This window comes from Barbus barbus (genome assembly GCF_936440315.1).
Source record: "Barbus barbus genome assembly, chromosome: 3".
NCBI lineage: Eukaryota > Metazoa > Chordata > Actinopteri > Cypriniformes > Cyprinidae > Barbus > Barbus barbus.
In genome coordinates this window covers 39407571-39425634 of record NC_136731.1, presented here as the reverse complement: position 1 = coordinate 39425634, position 18064 = coordinate 39407571, and the positions used below count along the sequence as shown (strand labels likewise).

Sequence of the window (18064 nt, the reverse complement as noted above, 5' to 3'; positions counted from 1 at the left end):
GATAATCAGAAACAAGAAGATTGGCAAAGTCCTCACCGCTTTCATCCAAAAACAGATCTCGCCTCTTCTCTCCTCACAAACAGATAAATCCAACTCCACATGTTCTCTTAATTTCAAGCAAACTGCTGCTGATCTGAAGCATCTACTCCAGTGATCTTGAGAAACTGATACTCAAGATGAGAGAAGAGGTGAGAGGAGAAATTTTGGATGAGGGGAGGAGAAGGAGGAGCAAAAGAGAAGGTTGGAATGGGGATGGAGAGACAAAAAAAAAAAAAAATAGTTCACGGCGCATGTGGAAGTCACAGCGTCACCTGAGACAGGAAACGAGGAGGTGTCACACATCCAATTATATCATCCCACGTCTGTGCTCCCCCCAGGCTGCTTAAACACTATTTCCAGCCTGCAGAGGAGAGGTGCCACAAGAAGAGGGAGAGAGCTGGAAGAACGAGAGAGAGTGACGAGGACGACAGTGAGCCCGGGGAGATGCGTCACTCATTCAGAGATGACAGGGTGATGCTTAAAGCAAAGGAGGTGGAGTCAAACCATATGAGATACTAACACTCATATGAATGAATGCTCCCTTCGCACACACAAACACACTTAGTCACAGCAGCTTATTAACACACGGAGTGTCAAAGCCAGCGTACACACACTGCATATTCTAGCTTTCACACTGCATCCACTCCTTACTGTCATATGTCCCAATCACAGTTAGAATTTTCCATGCAACACACATCCATTTTTAAATCACCGATCCAGTCATCTAACCATTTAATAGTTCATTCACCTATACATTCATTCACCTTTTCACCCATTTATTCTCATTTATCCATTTGTTCTTCCTTCCACTCATTTATCTATTTGGTGCCTAAGAAACATTTATTATTAGTATCATTATCTATGTTGAAAACAGTTGTGCTGCTTAATATGTTTGTGCAAAATGTGATTTTTTTTTTAGAATTTAGAATGAATTTTTTTTGTCTTTTATGAATAGAAAGTTACATTTGCTGTCACTTTTGACAATTTCAATGCATTCTTGCCAAATAAAAAAAAACTAATTCATTAAAAAAATAAAAATAAATTAATCAAAAATAAGAAAATAAAAAACAAACAAATAAATAAACAAAACAAACTTACTGACACCAACTTTTTTAACAGCAGTGTATTCATTCACTCACCCGTCGGTGCATCTGCTCACTCTTTTATTCATCAATCTATCCACTCAATCATCTATTCATCAGTCCACCTATACACTCACTAACACATCCTATCTATTATCCATTAATTCTAGAATTCATCCATTCTCTCCTCCAGTCCATCCACTGAATAAGAAAATATTTAACACAAATAATCTGAAATAGGAAGACTAGAATTCACACAGCATGCAAGCCACAGTTATGCTATAACTAGAGTAAATGCATTAACAGATTGTACCAACACTTAATAAAGACTGCGTAAAGGTCGCATCCCTTATTTATTAGGGGAGACTAATAAGCAGCAAGTGTGTGTGTGTGCATTGTTTACCTGCATGCAATTAAAACCTCTCAGAATGCTGGTGATTACTGTAATTGCACTGGTTACGATGGCTGGGGAAGTCAAAGGTCATTGTTCAGTCAGTGGAACGGAAGCAGTTGCTTGGCAGTGATTGCCATCATTAGGGTGGAAATGTAGATTCCAGTTCCAGGAACTCATTCTGACCAAAAAAATGGGGGAGTGAAAAAAAGAAAAGAAAAAAACCCTGAAATGTTTCAACTGGAGAATAAATCCAGTGCGGGTTACCAAGACTATTCATCTGGACTGCCATGAGATCATGTGAGGCGAGTCTCCTTCCAGCTCCATCAGTAATTGAAGCTTAAGTCATTCAATACAAAGACACTAGATTTTATCTTAAGCCCATTAAACTGTACAGCACAAGAGTGGGGTGCTTTGCATGAGAAAAAAACAAGCGTGAATAATGAAAGCATTCAGAATGGCTGTGCAAACACACACACACACACACACACACACACACATCAGTATGAAATAAGAGCAAACCTCTAATAGCCAGCACAAATCTAATGGACAAGAATCCATTTAAAGGAGTAGTTCACTCCATCATTTACTCACCCTTATGTCATTTCAAGCTTGCAGGACTTTCTTTGGTGGAACACAAAGGATGAATTTTTGAAGAATATATCTTTTTGATATAATAAACACAAACTAAGACTACGATACAATATACTTTATTGTCCCCTTATAGGACATTTTTCTTGGGCGTAGTATATGCTGCATATACAAATCACACACAAATACCTAAATCATATATATCACACATAAAACATACCATACAGGGGAGCAGCACATGTAGACAAGTACATCAGGAGTCAACTGTACAACTACTTAAACGCTACTGCACAAACACTTGCTTCATAGACTCATTGACTCCATTCCATTCCAATGCACTACTTTCCCATTGCTTTTCTATGTAAACACGTGCTAGACGGATGTGTATGACCGTTGCGCTTGTGTCTTTTGCAGCATCTCGCTCACGAGTGCGCGTTTTCAATGGGCACCACTGTTAATGGTTGGCACCAATGTTCTTCAAAATATCATCTTTTGTGTTCCATCGAACAAGGTAAGTCATATATGATTGCAATGAAATGAAGGTGAGTAAATGTTGACAATATCAATTTTGAGGAGAACCATCCTTTTAATGCTTCATTCATAAATCGGACTGACCCGGTTCTCAATGATTCACAATGTCTTTTCTGTTCAATAAAAAATACATTTCACACAAAGCACTATAGTATCATTCCAGAAGAGTAAGACAATATAGCAATACAGCATACAATTCATATAAACAATGGTTACATTGTCCCTATTATGGATTTTTGACCTTTCATGCAGTGTGTAACACAGCTCTAAGTGAATGAAAACATCCTGCCAAGTTTTAAATCTTAAAGTGCTCCGTGTATAAAGTTATTGTCTCTAAAAGAAAGAATTGACCCTGAATCATTAAAATTAGTCATTTTTTTTACGATGAATCCCAAGCCATTTCATGTTGACATCAACATGAAACATTAGCATATTGCCTGCCCACTTGTTGGTCTTTTCGTGTTGGTCTGAATGAAAATGCAAATTCATTCTTTGCCACTAGGTGCCGCTTTTGGGTAAAAATAGTGGTTTCCCCCGTAACACTGTACACAAAGCAGCACTGTGCTCACAAACCGATGCTTTATTAGGCATTACAGGCATGAAAATGAGACCAATCGACCAATGACTGCAGATTAGCGTCACACAAAGGAGGGGGTTTGGAAAAATGAATCGTTTGGGAGTCGTTGAGTATATTTTAAGACAATGGAAGTGTTTTTTGACCTTGCATGCATGTCAACCTGTTGTTGGGGACTCCCAAAACCCAAAAAATGTACCTTTCATAACCCATAATAGGGGCACTTTATGATGCATTTGCACCTTCTGAGTCTTGAAAGCTCTGGTTCTCTCTTACTTTAATTGCAAGGAAAAGAATGATTAGTAAATTATATAAAATTTGAAACCAAATTAGGGTGAGTGTATGATGACACTGTAAATGATTATCTCTATAAACCTTGGCTGATATGGTTGGTGGATTAACTATCTGTAAGTAGATATTGTATATCACGCAGTCAGGAGAATTAAATGAAATATTACATGAATATTATTGTGGGAGGAAAACGGACAGTGAGCCAATGCTCGGTGTAGCACTGGGCTAGATGAACAATACAGGACACGGAAAGAAAAGGAAATCACACTCTCCGTGTTGTCCTGCTTCCAGGAGAGTGTGGCTGAAAACAAGTCATTGTGTTGGGAAGGCGCTTCCGCGGACAGGACTGGATGGGATGCGCTCGCTGGAACAACTCGGAAATGATAAAAGCAGGAAAAACAATGCCTGGATGGAAAAACCACTGGCAGTGATCCAGGCTCATGGGGGGAGAAGGAACAGTCGGGGAGGTTAAAGAGAGGATACAAACAAGAACATGAACTCAGTTCACTAAGTAAATCCTATTTCTGATCTTTCACCACTTTACTTTAGAGCAAGAAAGCACAGAAACGCAGGAAAAAATAGAGAGAGAAAAAAGGGGGCAAATACTAGACCGCAAGGGGAAGCTAGAGGGCACACTGAATACTCAACAGGACAATTTGATATATTTTATATATATTTCTGCAAGCCTTTATTCACTGTAATAGACAACAAAAAAACTGAAACTGTTTTCAGCTTACTGTCTGACTGTGAATACAGTGTCGCTGAACTGCCACTGACAGCATTTGCTGAAAACAACACAACGCTCTCGGAGGAGGTGATTAGCATTTCTGAAACATTAATGGTGCACTAACAGTCCTTCAGCTGAACTACTTCTCTACAGAGACAAAAAAGCAAGGAGGAAAACTGAAGAATGAAAATAATATAATTAGTGCACCCTTGTGGCTGCTAACAGAAGTGCAGTGTCAAAGACAACAAAAGCATCACAAAGTATGGTCCTTACACACACAATTAAATAGACAGACAGACAGACAGACAGACGGATAGATGGAAAGATAGATAGACGGATGGACGGATGGACGGACATAGATAGATGATATATTAGATAGATTATATATTAGATAGATAGACGGATAGATAGATTGATGGATGGATGATGGATTATATATTAGATAGATAGATGGATAGATGGACAGATGATAGATACTTTTACTTTTACTTTTTTAACAAATAAACGCAGATATATATACCACTTTCGATGTAAATTTAAATTTTCAACAATTAAACCACACTAAATGAACATGTAAAAATAACACATTGCTACTTTGTTACCTCTCAAACACACAAACACACACACACACACACAAACTCGTTCACACTCTCCCTGTGTGTAAGGTGAAGGCATTTGTGCTCTCAGTGGGAGTTCTGGCATTCAGCTGGAGTGTTTGAGATGGGAAACAGGAGGTGGTTCTCGCTGACACACACACACACACAGTACACAAGCACAACTGCACACACCTACAAACAAAAGCAGTGTTACCTGGCAGTCTCTTGAGCGGCTGGAGACGCATGTTGAGGGCCTGGTGGGACAGCAGAGGAGACGAGGGGAGAGAGCGCGACACACCCTCCATGATCCGAATGTGCTGCATGCCCTCAGTCATCGGGAGAGGAGGGACAGCGTAATCCCCCTCGAACACACACTCGCCCTCCACAGAGTCACTGCCTGCAGAGAGACAGAAGGAGATGGATTCCAGAATGAAGCCAACATGCTAATACTTTACATTAGCAAGATACGCTCAAGAAACCAATCATACGAGCACAAAGAAGCTCTCATTTGCATATCAGAGTCACAAACACACACAGTTAATCAGTTTAGCTTATTAACACTCCACTATCAGTGTTCCTGAAAAGACGACACCTCCAGATTTAGAAACAGAGAGCTAACAGAGAGGAGGAGAGCAAGAAAGAAAGATGAACATGTTGTCAGACGCCTGTTGCTGTCATGTTTGTGTGAGTGGACATCACACACTAACACTGATACATCTTTGTAATTTGATTATGTACTAGTTTGCTTAGCAAGACTTGTTTCAAACAATCCTCTGCCATGACAGTAGAAGGATGTGACAATAAAATAGATTTTTGCTAAGCTTGCTGGTAATTCAGAACAACAAAGCAGAGTGTTTAAATCAGACTGAATCTTTCAGCAGCCATTACTTCAGTTTTCAGTGTGATCCTTTAGAAATCATTCTAATACGATGATTGGTTCTCATGAAATACTAATTATTACTATTATCAACAAACAGTCATGTTGCTAAACATTTTTGTGAACTGATTCATTTTTGAATGTGTCCTTGCTGAAAAAAGCAATAAAAGTATAAAATATTAATAAAAGTATTAATTTTGTTCAAGAAATCTCATTGAAAAATTCAATTGAATAAATCAAAATGATTAATGCCAACTTCTGTACGTCAGATGACAGTGAAGAAGCCCATTACAATGCAGTGTGTCTGTTTGTGCTGGCATTAAAAACGCCAACATGGGTCTTTCATTAACTGCCAATTAAACTCCAAATTTCATTTGACGCAGCAGGAGGCTGGAGTGCATTTAATCACTCACATGTGACTCTCATCAGACTTGTGAGATCAGAGCGTTGTGAAAAACACTTCCCGTCTCACTTTAGTACACTTCCAGTGTTTACTATTCACAGAGCCCAGTAAATGTGTGTGTGTGTGTGTGTGTGTGTGTGTTTGCACTGCTGGGGTTGGGTGGGGTCTGGACACTGCTGATGTCAAGCAATCTCTGTTCTCTCTCTCTCTCACTACAGATTCTTCAACCCATTTTCTTCTCCATCCATCAGCCCCACCCAACATCCTGATCATACACTCTCATGCATTTCACATCGGATCGCAGCTCACCTCCTTCTCTCATTTCCTCTCTTACAGCGCTTCAGCATCTTTGGCATAGCATTTGATCAAACAAAACACAAAGGTGTCCATTTCCAGCTCTCCAGACATCATTTTGCACATCACACTCAGACTAAAACGTCCAAATGCACCGATGATGTCCAAAAATACTGTGTAGGCCAGACTTGGATCTAAAGCATCAGAACCACACCCAAAAAATGTAATCTCATCATTCTGCATCCACAAATGAGGCAGTTTTCATGATTCAAGACTCTCTAAACACGCTCACATTCGCTCTGTCCTCAGCAGAAGAGGATTTAAGCTCCTTCAGAGACACGACGAGCTGTCAGATGCGCAATCGCTCATTGTGTCTTCCTGAATTCGGAGCTACTGCAGTGCAGGACATGGACTGAAGCAAAATGCTTTTACACAAGCAGACGGCAAGAGAGCCGAGGCAGAGTGAGCAGATCGAACCCTCGGGCGTTAATCATCACACACGGTCCGCTTCAATGCTGCAGAATGAATGTAAGCCAGGGACTACAATGAACAATCAGACTCCCAATCAGCAGAGAAAATGCAGTGTGTTTTGTTTCTTTGAGGAGTTTCATATTCTGGCTGAATTCACAGTGTGTGTCCACTGCAGCTAGGCTGCGTCATAGGATGGCGTCATACAGGAAGAGGCCATGTTGCGCCCAGTCTGCCCACAGTGACAGATGGCACAGACAGGAAGAGAGGAACGGAGAGGAAAGACTGATGAATGAAGCACCCACCTGCTAGTTACCACACATACAGACAACACAGACACACTCTTCATGTGTGAATGTAGTTGTGGTATGTTTCAGTTCACTAACACACTCTGCAAACAGCGTGCCACTACTGCCGCCCCACAAGGTGCCTGATGCAGGAAATTTTTTAGAATGACACGGAACAAAACTAATTTGCCACCATTGCAACAATTTACAATGCCCGTCAATACAATGTGATGCCCATTCAGTTCACAGCCATCATTTTTGCTGCATAAAATGTTTGATACCAGTGTTCAACTGGAGTGTACAGCCAAAATAAACTACATCAACAACAAAAAAAAAACATAATTCTTAATGTTTTTCTGATGCGAGACTTTTATTTTAAAAGATGTGCATGAAAGCTGTTGACACTTCTGTCAGGTGCAGTTTAAGTAAAGAGTGTCTGAGAAAAACGAGCTGTCCCGATTCAGTGTCTGCGGTCAGAGGAGATGTTGACAGGTTTAATGTCAGTGTCATTATCGTTATTTTTGTAGCGTGTTATGAAATAAAAAGTCTCTCACCTCAGAAAAGCGAACTATCCTGTCCTACCAGATGTTATACAGTGTTGATAGCACGCACTTTTCTATAGCACGTGCAAACGCGGCGCTGCACTGTATATCACTTCACCAAAGAGCAGAAACCACGAGCATGCAGTGCGTGAAATAAGAGTACAGTACCGCTACATCACATAACTGGTACTGCGTGTGTTAGCTGGGAAGGATTTGCATGAAGGTATGATATTCATTCTATTCAGGAGCAGTTTCCACGTTTCATTAACAGTTAATCTTAGTTTTGTATGTTCACTTTGGTAACTGTTGTTTCCATAACAGTACCAAGTTATTTTCACTTTGCGTTATTTTGTATGACTGTGGTGGGTCATACCAACTTAACAAAAACTAGTTTGGGACTGCTATTTATTAGCCTTACCTTATTTACATTTAGTCATATCCTTAACAGTCTTAATTTTTGTGAAATCAATTTGCTTTGCTTTTTAACAAGTTATAAATAAATATATATATGTATATACACATACATACATGCACACACTTGTTCTGCAGAACTTCTGATGATTTGGCTGGCGGCTGGCATGGAACATGGGCGGGTTTATGCAAATGGTGGGGGCGTAACTATTAGTGATCCTGCCTGTTAAGTCACAGTCGGTGTTATGTTCTGATTCGCCTGTTTTTCAGTGGTCTTTTTCATTCACAAGATTTACATAAGGAGGAGGAAACAATGGTGTTTGAGGCTCAAGGCATGTCATTTCCATGTACAGAACTGTTATTATTCAACTATACCAAGGTAAATACAGTTTTCTATTATATGGCATCTTTAAAATCATTTTATAAATAAAATACATAACATTTACATTTATTCATTTAGCTGATGCTTTTATCCAAAGCGACTTACAATTGCTATATATGTCAGAGGTCGCACGCCTCTGGAGCAACTAGGGGTTAAGTGTCTTGCTCAGGGACACATTGGTGTCTCACAGTGGATTCGAACCCGGGTCTCTCACACCAAAGGCATGTGTCTTATCCACTGCGCCATCACCACCCCATATTTATCACATAAATATTTTTTATATTTTATTTATATAACATTTTTATTTTAACTATTTATAAATTACTTTCATGCATATATTTATTAACATTAACATTATTTTTATGAAATTATAAAATCATTAAAAATGTTTAACATTAAAAAAAATGTTAAAAACCATAAAATGTTAAAAATATGTATAAATATGCGTCATGTGTAAATTCTAAAAAACCTATACTTTTTTTATATAGTTTATTTTTATGATAAACGTGAATTTTATTTTATTTTTTGTGTTATTTTACTTTTATTTTTAAATAATAAACATACTTTTTTTTTAATTCCATTTCTCAAGTAGGTGGAAATGTGAGGACACCTCGGCTACAAAACCAGAATTTAGATTTACACCCCCAAAAAACGGGTGTAAATGATCAGTAATTCAGTATTGTCTCACCTCTACAGGTGGACAGGAAGTCATTAATTCCCCAATTTTTTACATTTTATAAACACGTACTCTTATGAAAGGCTAGGAATGTTCAAAATGGCAGATTAAACTGGTGAATCTAAACTGTGTCTTAACTGTGAAGTTCCGCTGGATTATGATTCATCTTACGAGTATCTCAGGGGTCCGTCTCACATCTCTCATGTCACATGACGTACGATGCTACGACCGTGGTGGGATTGAGAGCTGCTAGAGGGGTGGATGCAGTGTCACTGTGATGACACTCTGAGGAATACTGTGCCTTCTATAAGGCAAAGCAGCACAAGCGGAGGACACATCAGAAAAGCGGATTTACGGTGCCGCCCGCTCCCTCCACGAGATGAAAGAAATCTAAGTGGGAGAGAGGAGAAGAGGTGGGAGAGAGAGAGAGAGCGAGGGAGAGGTGGCACAAACCGGATCGGTCAACGTGAGTGCAGGAGCTGAAGGTTGGAGAGGGTTGGATGGCAGGGGGTGGAGAAGGACTGGCTTACTGTTAAGAAGACAGGAAGGAGAGCAAGTGTATTATAACGTCAAACTCACACACCCTTTACGTCCAACCAGTGTGCAGCAATTTAAGGGCTTTAAAAGAATTATACTGCATTATAAAGGATCCCAGCATCTTGTTTGGTGAAAATGTAAGGCATCGGAAGTTTGCTAAAACTTGGGATGTGAAACTGAGTTGCCAAGGCAACATAAATTGCTGTAAGCATCACAGTGATGATATTAAAGTGGCATACACTCAATGGACAACTAGGAGAGCCACTTAAAATAATTAGCTATCAATTTACTCATTTAAAACAATTAAAGGAAATCAATTTAGTTCATTCATATTTAATATGATTATATCATATATTATATAATATAAAAATACAATGTTTTTGTTAGGATTACAAAAACACATTTTTTAATCTTTACAGGCTTTAACATCAAAAAATAAATTAAATATATTAAAATTGAACAGCTATTTTAAATTATAATAACATTTCACAATATTACAGTTTCTACTGTGTGTTTGATCAAATAAATCCAGTCTAGATAAAAAAAATAAAAAAAAATAAATAAATAAATAATAAATAAATAAATAAATATAAATAAATATATATATATATATATATATATGTAATGATTACACAATACATTGTTTATTATTATATTTTTTTCATTAATATTTTTAAATACAAGTTAAATACAAATAACAACTGCATTATTAATAAAAATAAATTAATCAAACCAAATAAATAATATAACTAATAATATCAAAAGCTATGATGAATAATAAATTATTATTTAAAATGCAATTAACAAACTCCATAAATTAATTCATAAATGACTAAATTATAAATAAATTGACTTTTAAAACAATTTAGTTTAATTAACATATAAAATGGCATTTAAATGTAACATTAAAACATTTTTATTCATCATATATTACATTAATAAATCAGGTTTAAATGCAAAAAAGATGACAAAAAAACTAATTGCAACTGCTAATAAAAATGCAAATTTAATGTTAACTGCTGCATTTAATTTAATATAGTCATTGTTAACACATTTAAACAGTCATATTTTCCATTTATACATAATGAAAATCCACATTAATTTTCCTGTAAGAGTAGATGCAGCCATTTTTAAATTGAATGTGTCTGGCCTCCAGTGTCATCTGCTTCCAGCTACTTTTAGCTGTACAAAACAGCTCAGCTTGATATTGCAAACTGGTGTATCTTTCCATATTATTGTAATGTATTATCTTAATTATGAACACACTGGTTTGTAGTTTACTGCAGGTTGTTGTTCTTCTCATTATTCCCCTACAGCTGCTAATGAACCAGAAGTCTCACACATTCACAGAAAACGGCTTACTTCCACGTTAAAGAATAAGGTGGATACTATTTATTTGTCAGTTTGAACAGTAATTAGTTTGTTAGCATTTTATTTTTTAATATATGATTGGTTTCATTATAAGTGGCACTTCTAGTCCTTCGCACTTACTGTATGTGGAGACAAAGCAAAAAAACAGGCTTTAGACGACAGCTGCCTATGAAGAGAGCAAGGCTGTCTAGCTTTTTTTTATCTGTCAGATTAAGCTCTTTTTACTCTCTTGAAAGCACTTTCAAGATGTCTGCTTTAACTTTAAAAACTTCTGGTTAAATTTGCAAACTGCAAATGGAAAGGTGACTCTGAAGAAGTAAATCTATCCTGTGTAAGTTTAACACCCTGAATCGTATACAGCCATAAAGCCCCTTATCAGAGAACACACATTGAGGGGTAAATGAACAACACCGATTGGGAGCTAATCAACGCATACTTCAGATACTCTTGTACTTTATTACACAAGTATTTTTAAAGGCTCTCGGCAAACGCACACATCCGTTATGAGCTGATATGAGCCCAGTGGGAGCCGTGAGTGTGATTCGGAGAGCTGCTCTCTAATTTATGTAGGCTGATAGCAGAACCTGCTCGCCTAATCAAAACAGCCCACTAAATCTGAGCCCGGATCGGCCCAGTGCCCTTGAGCCTGGAACAGAACCATCACTCGTCATCCAACCGCACACTGACAGAGCCTGGAAATAATACCACAGATACAGAGAGAGAGAACAGCATCATTTCCCACAAATCCCCACTGAGAGCTTTGTTGTCCTGTGTGAAATGAATATCATGTTGTGTCTTTAAGATCACGCGTCATGCAGTTTGACAAGAGCGTGTGCAAAAAATGTCAAATCACAGACCCTTTGTGTTGTCACCGTGACCTTTGCTGGCATTTTAATCGGCACGATCAGAACAGGGGTGCTCAAGTGGGCGATGCAGGTTTGAATCTGGCGCCTAATATTTCCTGAAGTACATGCAATCATTTCCTGCCTTACTACTCTACTTTCAAAATCTACTCTACTCTCAAAATCTACTTTCAAGGAATCAATTGCACTATTTGGATAGGATTTGTTTTCCAAATGACTTCTGAGTTACAATTATTAACACAAGACATCTTTGGTTTCATGTACTGGGATTATATATAAAATATTAATATTATGTATGCACAGTAATTAAGGGAAGGAAAATATTTGAATGGGGTTAAAATTACATCCAAATCATCCAAAAAAACAAACATTTGCTGTCTGTAAAATTATTAATACTTTTATTAGTGAGTATGCATTAAATTGATAAAAAATGACAGATCAAAAGGCATTTTTAAATGTTACAAAAAAAAATCTACTTCAAATAAATGCTGTTCTTTTGAACTTCTTATTCATTAAAGAATCCTGAAAAAAGTATCATGGTTCAAAAAATGTTGAAATGAAAAATACAGCATTAGTGTTTTCAACATTGATAATAATAAGAACCAAATCAGCATATTAGAATGATTTCTGAAGGATCATGTGACACTGAAGACTGGAGTAATGATGCTGAAAATTCAGCTTTGCATCACAGGAATAGATTATATGTATAAAAATATATTAAAATAGAAAAGTTATTTTAAATTATAACAATATTTCGCGATTAGTTTCTGCTGTAGTTTTAATCAAATAAATGCAGTCTTGGTGAGAATAAGAGACTACAGTACTTTTAAAAAAAGCATAGAACAGAACAGAACTATAAAAAAATTACCAACCCCAAACTTTGAGCACTAATGAATTCCAAATCCAAAACAGGCACAATGAACAAGTCCCATTCTAACGCTGCATATTTTCACCAGTAAACAGCATGTTCCCCTCCTCTAGGTCCTTCATACTCTACATGGCACTGGACCAATAAGGTCATAGAGTGATGCAGCATTTCTCTCAGCTAGCTAAAGAATTAGCAACCATTAGCGCTGTCCACTAGCATCTTCATTCTGAAGCTCTAAATGTTCTTTGACCTGTGGAACAAAGGTTTCAGGTGATCTGAACTGACACACTCAACAGAAAACGCTCCCGTGGCCACCCAGCAGCTGCCGCCGTCCGCCCACACATAACCACGGACGGGCGCTGTGTGTTGTGCTTTGATGGCAGTGTGCCATCGCTCCATATGGTGGCCCAGTTCCACTGCGACACTAGGGACGTACCGTGTACTCCAAGACCTTCGGCACGTCCTCCAGATACTACCTTCATCCATTAACTCAGCCATGCACATTTCTTCATTTATCCATTAGCTGTTCACATCACAACATCACTTTTTCACGACTTCGCTGAGGATCTAAATGAGACATGTTTCGTAAGTCACAACATATATGAAATGAGTAAGAAGTATAAAAGATTGATGTGCATTAGGGTTGAGTGAGAGCTGAGAGGCTATAAAACACAGAGATTCAACATTATCTATTTCAAAGAATCCTCACACCAGCGTTTCAGACATCTCACATCCTCTATTATGATTCAGACTTCTTACCCATTTTGATTCTCCTAATGAGACTGCCATTTAGAGCTGACCTCACAAAAGCTTTTACCTGCTTTTCAGAGCTGTGTGCTAAGCAGGCATCACTATTGCTCATACTTGGGGAAAGTGTTTAACTTCCCTTGCACCATTTGCGCTACACACACGTTTGTCCCTTTTGCTTAAGGAAATGTGTGCTATTACCTTTCTAAGCGACCAAACTTAAACCACTGTTCAAAAGTTTGGGGTTATTATTATTTTATTTTTTTAAAGAAATTCATACTTTAATTCAGTTAGGATGCATTCAATTGATATAAAAGGTTTCTATTTGAAATCAATGCTGTTCATGTGAACTTTCCGTTTATTAAAGAATCCTACATTTTAAAAAGGACATCTTTTTTCGACATTGATAATCAGAAATGTTCTTAAGCAGAAAATCAGTATATCAGAATGATTTGTGAAGGATCATGTGACACTGAAGACTGGAGTAATGATGCTGAAAATTCAGCTTTGCATCACAGCAATAAATTATAATTAAAAACTATATTAAAATATGGCAGAGGTATCGCAAATGAAATGTTTCGCCAAGCATTATTTTCATAACAATACTGTGGTAGTCCAAGAATTCCATCTGGTTAAGACATGAATACTCTGAGACAAGCAATATTAACTTCTCCATTGTTGTTCAGGTGTGACGGTTGGTCAGTATTAGTAATGTGGTTAAAAATAATCATGGTCAAACTTTACAATAAGGTTCCATTTATTAATGTTATTTAATTAAATTAGTTGAACTTACAGTGAACAATACTTCTGCATCATTTATCATCTACATCATCTTAAATGTTCATTTTAAAACGCAGAGTGAGCTTACATGAAAGAACAATATTTTATATTAAGTAACATTAAAAAAGATTAATAAATGCTGTAAGTTTTTAGTTAATGCTAGCTAATGCATTAACTAATGTTAACCAATTAGACTTCATTGTAAAGTACTACTATAATATATTTTTTTAATTAGCCAGACTGAAATACTAACTGTTGAAAAGCTCTCCATCCTTGCCTTGGATCCAACACATTTTTCATTCAGACAAAATAGCAAATGGTGTTACTGAAAAAAAAAAAGTCCCCCCAGATTCGTACTATGCTTGACCAGACACACTTTCTTAGATTGGTTGATGTTCACTCACCATTGAAAGGGAGCCCATTAGTGAGCAAGGGTTCAGGCATTCACAGAGGACTCGCAAATGTACTGCAAAAGTAAGTGTGTGCATCTAGAAATGTGATCCTCGGGTGTAGTCTACCACTGATGAATAATTTAGTCTTTTTTCTGGTCACACATAGACTTTAGCAGAAGAGATATTGGAAGAGTCAAATAGATATCCCTCTCTTTTTCTGTTTTCACTCTCTCTCATTTCACTCGAGGCGGTCTACATCCAAACTGAGCCCTTATCTAACTCCAGCAATCTATAGAAACACCACCAGCCAAGAAACCATCCTGCCCTGTCCTGTTAGTAGGCCTATGTAGCTAAAAGAAATCATATTTTTCGGACAATATTAAATCTATATCTCAGAACAACTCCCTCCGAGGGAATTTTTGTCAGTTAAAAGTAACTCAAATAACATTTTTTTTGCCTATGAGATGCAAAATGTTTAAAATCAGTAAGTAAAATGCAGTAAAAACTCAATATTCATGATATTTGATATTCACAGTGCTGCTCACAAATATGCCATTATTACGTATTGCATCACCTAGTCCTACTCTGGTATTAAAAATAAGGCAAAGAGGTCTAAAGATGCCAAACAATGAACTACTTAAATACAATATAGAAGCCAATGGAAGTCTCACAACACTGTTATATTACAATGTAAAGAGCCCTTTAGAGCTCTCAGTGAATTTTATGGATGAACTAACTGTAAGACTCAACTCTGTCTGATCTGACTAGCAACAGCCGTGATAAATCCTGTACATACGCTGTGTCAGCACAACCTAGCTTAACCCAGCCCTGTGAGACAGGGTGGAAAGAGAGGCAGAGAGAAAGAAAAAGAGAACGAAAGCATGTAGGCACCACATAATCCTACGCACTTAACCCACCTCACTTATCTCAGTGGGAAAACTGAGGCAGAAATGTTAGAGCAACATATCTTCAGCCCTGAACTGCTAATATTGCCTTTAATTTAATTTAACAAACAAAATATATTTTACTGACAACAAAAGCCAATTAGATGAACGCTCCAAACATCTGCACCGCTTTACGCTTGATATTTCATTGCTAAAACCTGCATCTTACTCACCAACTACCCATGAGTCAGTTACTAAACAGTGAGTTTATTAAAAATTGACAATCATTCCTTTCAGTGAAAACATGCCACCTTTTAGGCAGTTTTTTAGCAAGCTGTTAAAAAATAACAGAAACATTTGTTCTGTTGGCATTGTCATGAGTCTTACATAAATCAGTTGCATAGCTTCACTACTGTCCCATGAGGCAACGAGAGAGGAGTCACGACTGGCAAATTAATGCACACTTCGGAGTCTCACCGGAAGTAGTAGGCACTTTTCGCCTACCGTTTTATGAATACTATGACTTCAGACATACTACTCTTTTCATGTAATGTTATTTGCCTATTATATAGTAGGGAAGTGGGCATATTCAGACACAGAATAGCTAATTTGCATGCACTGTTACTCTGTATAATCCCTCCAAAGTATGCTGGATTGCTGTTATCTGCTGTATTCTCTACAACCAAGCACTCAGAAAAGACTAGCAAAGAAATAGTGCTTTGAAATTACGTTTAATACAGATTATGGTGCTGTATTTGTGCAGTTCACCTGATTGCGCTATAACTAGTAAGTAAACGCCACTATCAGCAGGCTCAATTTGTTCCCCTCGAAATGTTCTGTGCTATCCCAATCACCAAGCTCTGGCTTACGTCCCACGCTTGGAAACATCCAGCACACCACCAATCTGTACTTCTTAACATGCCCCGGAGGACACAGAAGAGTGCTTCAAACCAGTAAAGAAAGGATTTGTACATCCCTCACCCACAGAGAGAAGAGGCACTAGAGACATCTTTCAAAGGCACACAGAGAAATGCAAATTACAGATCCAGGCACATACGCACACATAGAGTTCCTCTCGCTCTGTTGACACCACTGAGTGGGCGAGGAATACTGTTAGGGAGGGATCATGTAGGTGACTATGGGATTGTGTGTGCATCTGTTTGCCCACAGCGGTGTAGGTGTTAATATTTCAGTGAACAAGTGACTGAATGTGTTAGTGTATGTGTGCCAGAGAGTTGGCTTTGATTTCCCTGTAGCATTCTCATTTCTGCTGTTATAAGACTCATTAAGCTCATTCGGTGATCAATTACCAAAGAGCACCACAGAAATCATACTCACGTGCTGTCAAGGAAGCCACACAGGTGGAAAAGTCAAACATCTCAGTGAGACCCGAATCATCGCTCTTGTGAGATGACAGATGGGGGACGTTGTCATCAGAGTTTCTGCTAACCTTTGATTCAATGAAGGACCCAAGATGGCATCAAGTCCTATGGGATCTTCAAAGTTGTCCAAATCTAGCAGGATATTCGTGCCAGGCAAAGAAAATTCCTTTGAGCTTAGCAGGAGCCCGTTGCTAAAAATCGCCTATCCGGACGAGCCCCCAAAATCTGTCAGCACCACCCAAAAACCGCAGGACCTTGTAGCTCACCTCTGTCAGATCAAAGAATCCACATCCCAACACAGTCAAATCCAGATACATGGTAAATAACTGAAGACTGTATAGGTGTCCAGTTTAATAGGAAAGAAGAAAGAAGAAAATGAAAAAAATGAGTAAAGGACAGGAAAAATGCTCAGACGAGTGATGCTTAGAAGAGAAAGAGTTATCTGCAGTCTTAAGGGCGACTGCCAGGTACTGGCGCATGCGCCAAGATCATACACCCCCCCCCCCCCCCGATACACACACACACACACACACACAAATGTTCACTCATCAACGAGGCGGACAGACGCACCCTCCTCCTCCTCTTTTCTCTTTTTCTCCCACTCGATAGCAGCTATTCAGCTGTATCTCTCAAACTTTTTCTCTCCGTTCAGATTCTCTTAACCTCTCTTGTGTGTTCTGCCTGTTGTGTTCAAAAGAGTCCCTACACCTTTTTTTTTTTTTTTTTCAAATTCTTGTATAGAACATGATGCCTTTGTTCGGAGAGACAGGACAATTCAGATCTGACTCAAATCTGTTTGTTCAACCTTTTCAACAACTCAGTTTATACATATATACACCTTAACAGAATAATAAATGATTATAATATAATTTATATTATATAAGATAATATAATTTAATATAACAGAGCAATACAATATAACAATTACACTGTCTGAACACACAGATTCAGTTTCAGTACTTGCAAAGTGAGTGCGTGGACAATCGGTCATAAAAATTGGATTTGATAAATTGGATTTATGAGTTAAAGCCCATGACTAGCATTGAGCGGATTTTTGAACAAAAAGATACACCCAAGT

The 18064-nt window shown here is 37.9% G+C and overlaps 1 protein-coding gene across 1 annotated transcript in view; it reads right to left on the bottom strand.

Moving 5' to 3' along the window:
• The window catches only part of tanc2a (tetratricopeptide repeat, ankyrin repeat and coiled-coil containing 2a), a 146216-nt gene that overhangs the window by 52014 nt on the left and 76138 nt on the right, over nucleotides 1–18064 (bottom strand). Inside the window, exon 4 of the mRNA XM_079379852.1 lies at nucleotides 5037–5219. Within this exon, the coding sequence (XP_079235978.1) occupies nucleotides 5037–5219 (183 nt within the window). The remainder of the gene's footprint in view (nucleotides 1–5036; nucleotides 5220–18064) is intronic.